Source organism: Cervus canadensis, chromosome 21 (assembly GCF_019320065.1).
Source record: "Cervus canadensis isolate Bull #8, Minnesota chromosome 21, ASM1932006v1, whole genome shotgun sequence".
Taxonomy (NCBI): Eukaryota; Metazoa; Chordata; class Mammalia; order Artiodactyla; family Cervidae; genus Cervus; species Cervus canadensis.
In genome coordinates, this window is record NC_057406.1 from 55,293,909 (window position 1) to 55,304,375 (window position 10,467).

At 39.8% G+C, this 10,467-nt stretch overlaps 1 protein-coding gene across 1 annotated transcript; it reads right to left on the reverse strand.

Moving 5' to 3' along the window:
• Nucleotides 1–2,543: 2,543 nt before the first annotated feature.
• Nucleotides 2,544–6,793, reverse strand: LOC122423401 (protein HP-20 homolog). Its single transcript, XM_043440415.1, has 3 exons — nt 6,656–6,793; nt 4,251–4,379; nt 2,544–3,070 (listed from the first exon to the last, which is right to left on the reverse strand). The coding sequence occupies exons 1-3, from the start codon at nt 6,660–6,662 to the stop codon at nt 2,631–2,633; spliced, it is 576 nt and encodes a 191-aa protein (XP_043296350.1). The 5' UTR covers nt 6,663–6,793; the 3' UTR covers nt 2,544–2,630.
• Between the last annotated feature and the right edge of the window lie 3,674 nt (nt 6,794–10,467).

Consider the following 10,467-nt stretch of genomic DNA (forward strand, 5'->3'; position numbering starts at 1 on the left):
TGGGGATTTAAACCCAGAATCCTAACCATTAGGCCACCAGGGAGCTCCCGGTTTGCATGCTTTTTAAATTTATAAACATGGGATATTATTGTAAGAATCCTTTAAATCAACAGTACTTTCACTTCACAGTACGTGTAACATATGTGGGCAATGCTCATTTAATTTCGTTGTATAGCACTCCATGACGTGTGCACCGGGAATCCTGTTTCTATGCTACTGTCAAGGTACATCTGAGTTGTTATTGTGCTACTGCGAACATGCTTACCTGCTGTTCAATATGCCGCCAGTTCTTTAAGGATACACTAGGTATATTCTGTACAAAACATTCCCCCATAACATCTTTCTTTATCTGACTAGGAATCCATCGATGAACACTATCAGCCAGTTTTGGGGAAAATGCATGCATGTTAAGTCTTACAATCCCTGAACAGGGTTTCTCTTTATCTTATTTAAAACCTTTCAGTAAAAATGTAATAATAGTTTCACAATTCTGGCACAGGCCTGTCAGAGGCAGAGCAGATATGGCCGTGGGAACCACCAAACAATGGGAGATGCGGTTGGATCAACCCCTTCTTGCTCTTTTCTGCCGGCTCACTAGGTGAGCTTGGCTCCCTCTTCTCCAGCCCAGGTTACCTATATTTGCTATTTTTGTTGCTAGTTAAATTGCATGGTTTCATTTTATATTCTAATTGATTCTGCTATAGAAAGCACAACTGATTTTTGAGTTAAATTATATTCAAAATGTTTGTTAATCTTCATTAATTTAATAACACATAAGTGGTTTTTTTTCTTCTGCTTGAATTCATACACTGGTAATATAATAAACTTTGATTCTTCCTTTCTAATTTTATATTTTTTCCTGCTGATGCCACGGGTGAAAATCTCTGGTGCAGTACTGAGTGGAAGTGATTGTGGGCATGTTACTTCGGGTCTTCTGCAAGCTCACATTCCAGGGTGAGACCCGCTCTGTGTATAACTTTTCTGTCGTCACTATCAGATTAAGAGAAGTCTCGGGTGGGAGGGGGAGGGAGTTGGGAGGAAGGTTCAAGAGGATGGGGACAAATGTATACCTATGGCTGCTTCATGTTGATGTTTGGCAGAAACCAACACTATTCTGTAAAGCAATTATCCTTCAATTAAAAATAAATAAATTTAAAATTAAAAAAAGAAAATTCTCTTTTATTCTTTATTTCCTAACTAATTTTTAAATTTTTAGTAAGTTCTGATTTTTAAAAAAATCAAGGGCTTTTATTGTCCTTTTAAATGGCTGTGTAATTCTCTCATTTAATTTGTAACTATGATAAAGGACTCTTCCAGGCAGTAATGTGGATTTAGGGACAAGAAGAAAGATGACCTTGGTAGCTATGAGAAGAGGGAGTTTTAAAAAATTTTTTATTGGAGTGTAGCTGCTTTACAATGTTGTGTTCGTTTCTGCTGTACGGCAAAGTGAATCAGTCATACGTGTACATGGTATGTCTCCTCTTTTATGGATATCCTTTCCATTTAGGCCACCACAGAGCCCTGAATAGAGTTCCCTATGCTATGCAGCAGATTCTCACTAGTTATCTACTTTATATATAGTAGTCTGTTATGTCAGTCCCAGGCTCCCAATTCATCCCACCCTCTCCTCCCCCACTTTATAACCACAAGTTCGTTTTCTACATCTGTGACTTTATGAGAAGAGTGATTTTTAAGTGTTTAGAATCTGTTTACCAAAATTCCACACTTCTGAGGGAGGTAAAGTTAGGGATAGTCAATGACTGAATTTTTGTCAACGGCATGCAAGCAAAACTTTTGTGACCCATCTCTTGGCGTTCCCCAGTTAAAAAAACATCTCCCACAGGACTCTCCAGGATCTTTCCACTTTGGTTCTCTTGACGTAAGAATAATGGACGCTCGTAAGCCACGTGTCAAAGATAGCAGAGCCATAAATGACGGAAGGAGTCTGAATTCCAGAGTCACTGCTCAGGAGAGATTTACCCTCCAGCCAGGATACCAATACTGGAATTTTAATAAGTGAGAAATAAACGTCTATTGAGTTAAGTCCTTTTCCCCGTTTCATCAATTAGTGTTACCTTAAATCATATAAATTTCCCCAAGTTTTCGTTGCTACAGAAGGACGGTAAATCTTATCATAAGCAGGATGATGGCAGTGTGTTTTTCTTCACCCTTCTTTAACCATAAAAATGACTTGACCAGATTCATGGTGTGAGTGACAGAGAGGGAAGAATTAGAGAGATGAGGAGAGGCATGTGGTGAAACTTGTCACTTAGGTGGAGAAGTAAATTGGGGAATGGGAGGCACCGTGAGCCTATTTCTCTTGGATAAGAGGGTGTCCATCCAGTAATGGGGATCTGGGGACAGGGAGGCAGCTTGGCCCTGGAAGCTATCAGAAGAGTGATTTAAGTGAAATAATGTCATGATTTCTGAAGTAGAATTCTAAGGTCCAGTTCTACTGTGACCAAACCTACCAGTTCCCTCATATGAACAGAGAATCTATTCACCAAAACTCCAAAATGCTAAGGAAAGGAAAGCCCAAGAGGTCAAGATATAGTGCATATTTATTTGTTTGTTTGCTTTTGACAGCAGAATCATAAGGGATTTGCTTTTGCTACCGCAAGAGGCCAGAACTATGTCAGGAAACCAGAGAAATAAATTGTAACTCTGGCTTGCTCCGGCTTCTCGGCTTCCACTTCTGCTTCCAGCCACACCTTCTCGCCTACGCTTAGCGGCAGGGTCAGCATGCCAGAGAGATTCCTGGGCTCTTTGGTGGAGACCTGATGCTTTTCTAAGACAGAACTTTTGTCCCTCATCAGCTGAACAGTCACCTTGCAGTGATGGAGATCCACATCGAAGAGGAAATGGTAATTTCCTGGCACCCTGCATGTGAAGACCCCAGTGTCCTCCTGTAGGTCTTTCTGGGCATTGTACAGGACCTCTGTGAAGGGGACAGGCTTCGAAGGTGAAGGCAGCTGGCCGCTGAGCTTCACAGTGAAGGCGGACATTCTGTTGCATGGGCATTTTACACTTGGTCCTGGAATTCCCTCCATACCTGGTAAACCTGGTATCCCTTGAAGGGAAGGACAAGACACAGTAAGAAGGTCATAGAATCCAATAAAAAGATGTTACCTCAGTCAGTGTGTGAAACCACCACTTTTTTTTTTTTTTAATAACGTCATGGTTAAGAGATTGATCTTTGCTGTATGATTAAATGGTTACAAGTCACATCTCTGAAACTGACCAGCTGTGTAATCTTGCTAAAGTTAATCAGACTTTCTGGGTTGTATTTCCTCATCTGAAAATATTATTGACGTCTCATGTGATTATTGTGAAGTTGTAATGAGACAATGCATGTGAGGTTCTTATAGTACCTGTGCGTGGTGCATACGTGTTAGTTCCTATATATTATTTCATCCTGATTTGGGTGGGACTAATTCTTGCTAACAGCTTCGCTTGTGGCTCAGTCAGTAAAGAATCTACCTGTAATGCAGGAGACCCAGGTTTGATCATTAGCAAGAATTTTCCTTCTCCAGAGGATCTTCCCAGCAGAAATTTTCCTTCTCCAGGGGATCTTCCCAACCTTGGGAAGGAAAATTCTTGCTAATGATTCTAATCTCACTGAAGATGATAAAAAGGATGGGTGTCTAAGTCTGGGGACCAGAAAGCCTTTGGATTACCAAATCAAACCCTTAAGGCCCATGATAATGGCCATATAAGAGATGACACAAAACTGTGATCTTTCCTGAAAGCCCCCTTGGTCTGGTCTCATTGGCTACAAAGAAGTCCTGGTAACCAGGATAGAATCTGGGAAGAATCTTGCTTCATACTCAGGGGCTCCCTGGGCATCATCTTTTTCATAAGAATTAGGTTTGGGGCTCTCAGTGCTCAATGAAATCCAATGTTCTGATGATACAAGATGCCCTGCTACACTTATTAAACCCCCCCCCTTTTGGGGGGACTTATCAGATAGTCTGATTCATGATACTGACACTACTTAGCACATGTTCCCACCATGACTAACCCACATGGATCCCAGTACCCTGGTTCTAGAACTAGGCCAGTCTCTCTTGTCCCCTGTGATTTGAGCTCTGGTTCCCCTGCCCTGGGACCCAGTCCTACAGCTGACCATTTCCTCCACATTCTTTTAATCCTCAATGCCTTTTGCTCCTGAGCTTATGAGGATTATGACTTTCCTACCAAAAACATGAAATAAGAGGGGCAAATAAAAAGCAGAAGAATGTATTTCTTACCTCTGGGACCAGGCGGCCCTCTTGCACCTGGAGGTCCTGGGCGTCCTCTTGGCCCCGGAGGTATGGCACATCCTCCTTTCTCCAGGACAGCATTTGCCATTAGGATGATGCTAACCAATATCCGGAGATCTTGATTAAAGAAACAAAGAGAAGTGGTTTTTTTTTTCTGTTTTTTATTTTGTTTTATTTATATATGAAGAGTGGATAGGTAGAGTTGCAACCTGGCCCAGGAAAGGTATCATATCTAGAACTAAACACATGGACTCAAATAACAATCTTACCCTTACTGGTAAACTGAGCAAGTTATTCCCTGATATTTCCTTATCATTCATATACAGCAATAATTAGTCAGTTAAAACTGTTTCTGAATCCTGAAAGGTCAACATTTTTTCTTCATCTGTCTTTGAACTGATAGAACACAGAAAGCACTCGGTCAAAATTCTTAAATACAAAATGCTTTATTCTTATGAGAACCTACTACATCTATCTCTCTCTTTCTCTTTAGTCGCTAAGTCATTTTCAACTCTTGCGACCCCATGGATTGTAGCCTGCTAGGCTCCTCTGTCCATGGGATTCTCCAGGCAAGAATACTGAAGTGGGTTGCCATTTCCTTCTCCAGGGGATCTTCCCGAATCAAACCCAGGTCTCCTGCTTTGCAGGCAGATTCTTTAGCAACTGAGCTAAGAGGGAAGCCCCGACCTACTACATAGTGAATGCTTGTTATGGAAAAGACATTGGGTTAGAAACATCATATCAGTGAGAAGTCATTACATGCCTGGTATTTTTGCCATAAGCATCTTTGCCCCAAGCATTTTCACCACAATCATTTTTGCCACATAATTAATTTGCCATGAGGCAATTTTGCCATAAAAGAAAAAATAACTGGTTGACAGTTCAGTTTCAACTGGCTGACAGTTGTTTGGTTTTATTTCTCCATGGATGCAGAACTCCCGTTTTTATGTTACACAAATCTTAGCCCTCATAATGGTCCTGATAGTGACGAGTAGGCGTGGTGATCTCAAGACAGTGGATGATAACAGTTACATATAAAGACTTGATAGAAAATATGTGGATAAAACTTACTACAAGTGTGAAATAAGATAGTACAAAGTCAGATTGCATACCATCCCAGAAAATAACAACGTATCAGTTTGCAAATCCTTGGGTGATTTGAAGGCAAAGAGTTGAGCCAGTATTTCCCATGGAACCTTGGAATATCTGTCACTGGACATGTGCCACAATGTTAAGAGAGCAACAATCCTGTAGAGGATTTCACAACGCAATACAGAGCTCATTACAAACATGCATCCTAGTATTTGAAAACTGAAGGAGGAAGTTTTAGCAAAAAAGTGCAATGCTGAAAGAAGAGACAACTCCACAAGCAAAAGAAAAAAAAGACAAGTGTTTAAGTACAACCTACAAAGTAAAATCAGCTATTTTCATGATATTGTCATGAATCTGCACATTTTTAATGTACTCAAATAATTGTATTTCACAATTAAGTTTTCTAAATTTCATTATTCATTTCTTAAATGTTTTGTTATATCCTTTTAAATATCCCTCTTTTATCATTCATTATTTTTATTTTTTAGAGCAAAATTGCCTTATGGCCAGTTAGTTATGAGGCAAAAATATCTGCAGTGAAAATGCTTGCAACCACGATGTCTGTGGCAAAGAATCTGGTGGTCTAGAACTGTACCTAGAACTGTTCATTACACCCCTACAAGGAAAAGTTTATATTTCATTTTACAGATTAGTGGTTTGAGATTCAAAGAGGTGATTCTACTTATTTCCAACCAGATTGCTAGTTAGTTACAACCTAAGGATGCATGCTTGTGTGCCCAGGGGAATCCGACTCTTTGCAGCCCCATGGACTGTAGCTCGCCAGGCTCCTCTGTCCGTGGCATTTTCCAGGCAAGAATACGGAAGCCAGTTGCCATTTCCTCCTCCAGGGGATCTTCCTGATCTAGGGTTCGAACCCACGTCTCCTGCATTAGCAGGTGGATTCTTTACCACTGAGCCACCTGGGAAATCCCAGTTAGAGTCTGAGGCAAGATTCTTCTCAAGGCATTCTGAATTAAGAATCAGCGTTCTCAACCATGTGCTTTTAATTAGTTAATTAATTGTTAGCTGGTGGCCCTGCCCTCTCATTTCTCCAAACCCTCTGCTCTTGGCTTTCACCTTTCTCATCCAGCTGGGTCTTATAGCACAGCAAACCACAAGAAGCACCTTGATTTGGAATGTTTTCACTCTACGTTTTTGTCATGTTTCTGTCTTCCAGTGAAATAATTTCAGAAAACCCATTTTTGGCACTAGAATATTCACCTCTATTAACAAAATGATACACTCCATCCACCCTCTTACAAATACTTGACCCCCTCCCACAACCTCCGTTCATTTCCTACCAGCCATTCTCAGGACAGAGACTTTCCTTTGTGGGATGGGCGTCTCTCAGATTTCTTTCTGAAATGCCTAGCTGTGTGTCCGAGGCTTGGGCTCTAGTCACTGTTCACTCGGCCAAGGCCTTAGCTAAATGATACAAAGTTGCCTGTTCAAATATTTATCCCTGGTCCAAACTGAGACAACAAGATTAACATTTAATCACTAGGTGGATTTAGGCCACCCACTCTTTCTGAATTTGGATCTTGGGCCCAGTAGGATTGTCAACTAGAAGTCCTAAGTCATTTTCAGATTTCCCTTCCAGCAGGTCTAATATGGAAGCAGCCGTCAATACATATAAGGAGGGGATAAGGAGGCCATTTCTCCTGTTCTGACTTCTTTCTGAGGACTTATTCTTTATGTTTAACCACAGATCTGGAGTCATCACAGACCATTTTCTGAACAGAAGGCCAAATGCAGAGCAGGAAGTCTAGAATTGAGGGTAATTCCCAGTAAGAATAATGTACTAGGGGAACCAACATTGTGATACATAATTAAGTGGTCAAACAAATGTAAAGTATGCAGTGCTAATTAATATTAGATACTATTTTAACACGGGCTTCCCAGGTGGTGCTAGTGGTAAATAACTCACCTGCCAGTGCAGGAGATGTAAGACTCAGGTTTGATCCCTGGGTTGGGAAGATCCCTGGAGAAGGGCGTGGCAACCCACTTCAGTATTCTTGCCTGGAGAATCCCATGGACAGAGGAGCCTGGAGGGCTACAGTCCACAGGAGTGAAAAGAGTTGGATAGTACTGAAGTGACTTAGCATGCACGCCTTATTTTAACATGCATGGCACTTGCCTCCTTTGATCCCAATGACAATCTTATAAGGAAAATATCTGTAATTTATTATATTTTATACAAATCAAACTATTTATAGAACACTCCATATTCTTATTACCTTTTTTTAATTCTTTCTCCCTGGAATTCTTATACCCCTGAACTTTAATGAACTCTAAAATTTGGGTCAAAGGTCTCCTTTAGTATCTATATCAAATATATAAACGTATGGGAAGAAGACATTTTTATAAAGAGAATAAATTAGAAGTGAGTTCTGAGTTAGGGTAGGGAACAGCTCAGCACTGAATGCAGTGAAGTGGGTGAACTATAATTCAAAAGTGAATAACCGCTTATTATTTTCCTGTAAATCACTACTTGCCTAGGATGCAAGGCCAACTGGTATACCAATGGTTGTCAAAGTGAATAAACGCGTCTGACCTAGCAGTGGACTGTAAATGCCCAGTAAGCAACCCAGAACACGTAGGTGAGTGAATCCTCTGACTTCACTTTTAGAATATTTTTTGCAAGCAGAGGGTTGAACAGTTGTCATTACTTTGCTTTTGTGTAATAAATGATTGATTTTTTTTTTTAAAATCAATGAGGGATGGGATGAGGAGGGAGGTGGGAGGGGGGGTTCAGGATGGGGAACACATGTACACCCATGGAGGATTCAAGTCAATGTAGGGCAAAACCAGTACAATATTGTAAAGTAAAATAATAAATTAATTAAACATTTTTTTAAAATTCAAAAAAAAATCAATGTTCTACTGAGGATATATCTAATTGATGATAACAGAGACTTCCTTCATCAAGGAAAGGTTAGAACTTGACCGTACATAGAACAAGATGGGGAAACACTTTTCTTCCCATATGTGCCCTAAATTCTGTTTGGAGAGAGTACTTCTTGTCGGGGAGAGTCCTTGCTAGGAATATGTGTTTTGATGTGGTTGCAGCTGGAGCCAAAACCACGGGGAAGAGAATTAAATGATCATGCATGTACCAGACATAATTTTCAGACCATAAATATGATGTCAACAGTAGCTGTTTTGGAAGATGTTCTTTATCAAGTTGAGGAAGTTCCCCTTTATCCCTAGTTTGCTGAGAGGTTTTTTTGTTATGAATATGTATTGAATTTTGTCAAATTATTTTTCTGTATCAATTGATATAATCATATGATTTATGATCTGCTCAATTTTAAGACTTAGTATATAATGTTAGTGATCAAGACACTGTGGTATTGGCAGAGGGATATAAACATACATCAGTGGAACATAAAAGAAAGTCTGCATAAATTACACACAATCAGCCTCCTTTTTACAAAGATGCAAAGCTAATTCAGCAGAGAAAAGATAGTTTTCAACAAGAGGGGATATATGTGTAGCTGATGCACTTTGCTGTGTAGTAAAAACTAACACAATACTATAAAGCAAAAGTACTCCAATAAAAAATTTAAAAATGATGTTGAAACAATTGGTGGTTGAAAAAATTAATATTAACCTAAACCTCATTTGTTGTTTGTTCAGTCACTAAGTCGTGTCTGACTCTGCAACCCCATGGACTGCATGCAGCACCCTAGGCTTCCCTGTTCTTCACCATCTCTTGGAGCTTGCTCAAACTCATGTCCATTGGGTCAGTAATGCCATTCAACCATCTCATCCTCTGCCACCCTCTTCTCCTCCTGCCCTCAATCTTTCCCAGCATCAGGGTCTTTTTCAATGAGTAGGCTCTTCACATCAGGTGGCCAAAGTATTGGGGCTTCAGCATCAGTCCTTCCAATGAAAGCCTCATACAAATATTGACTCTAAATGGATGATAGATCTCAGTGTAAAATGTAAAACTGTAGTACTTTTAGAAGAAAACATTAGAGAAAAATCTTCCTAATCTTGGGCTAGGTAGAATTCTTGAATATGACATCAAAAACTTAAATCACAAAAGACAAAATTTGATAAAGGGACTTTCTGGAAAAGAAAAATTTTGCTCTTAAAACTGCTAAGAGATGGAAAAGACAAGCCACAAACTGGAGAAAGTATTTGCAATCTCTGACAAAGCACTTATAAAGGGAGTACACAAGAAATGCTCTAAACCTAAGCGTAAGAAAACAAACAATTCTTTTAGAAAATGGAAGGCTTGAACATTTCACCAAAGAGGATATACAAATGGAAAATTTTAAAAAGTATACTGAAGAATGTTCCAACACCATTAGTCATCAGGGAAACACAAATTAAAGTCAACATGGGACATGACTACATACTTACTAGGAAAATAAAAACTTTAAAAATACTAATAGCACAAAGATATAGAGCAGAAATTATCCTCCAATTAAAGTAAATTAATTGATTTTAAAGACAGATACAGAGTACCTGGAGCACCCCCACATTGTTAGAAGGAATGTAAAATGGTGCAGCTGCTGTGGAAAACAGTTTGGGGGTTTTATTAAACATACTAACTGTATGATTCAGCAATTCCAATGTTGGGTATCCATCCTAAGAGAAATTAAAACATATTGTGGCTGAGAGAATCACTCCCCCAAGATTTCATGCCCAGCCTTACTGTGAGTGTGATTTCACTTCTGTGGTTGTGTTCTGTCATATGTGCAACTTGTTACCTGAAAACTAGGTTTGCCTTTGGGTGAATGTGGAGCTGATAGACACAGCCAAGCAAAGAGTGAGAGAAGAAAGGGTTTATCATTACTTGCAGCAAATAAGTAGAACACCAGGGATCTTTCCTAAATCAGTGTCTCTCCAGCAGCAAAAATGAGTAAGTTTTAAGCTACAGTACATGCATATTCATGAAGGTGCTTGTGCAGAGGAGAATTCAGCATATGATTAGGGCATAGTTGACACAGTCCCAGCTGTAGTTGATTGAAGTCAGAAGGGTCAGCATCATCATTCCATCCTGCATGCTCTGCCTTAGTTCCTGCAGAACTCAGATATATTCTTATGTATACTCCTTGAGGAGGAATTATCAATGCAATGCGTGTGTGCGTGCTAAGTCGCT

What these genes read in the sequence shown, in the direction of transcription:
- LOC122423401 (XM_043440415.1), bottom strand. An exon ending in AGGGCCGCCTGGTCCCAGAG is followed by an intron (nt 3,071 to 4,250) that starts GTAAGAAATACA and finishes CTTCCCTTCAAG; the next exon opens with GGATACCAGGTTTACCAGGT.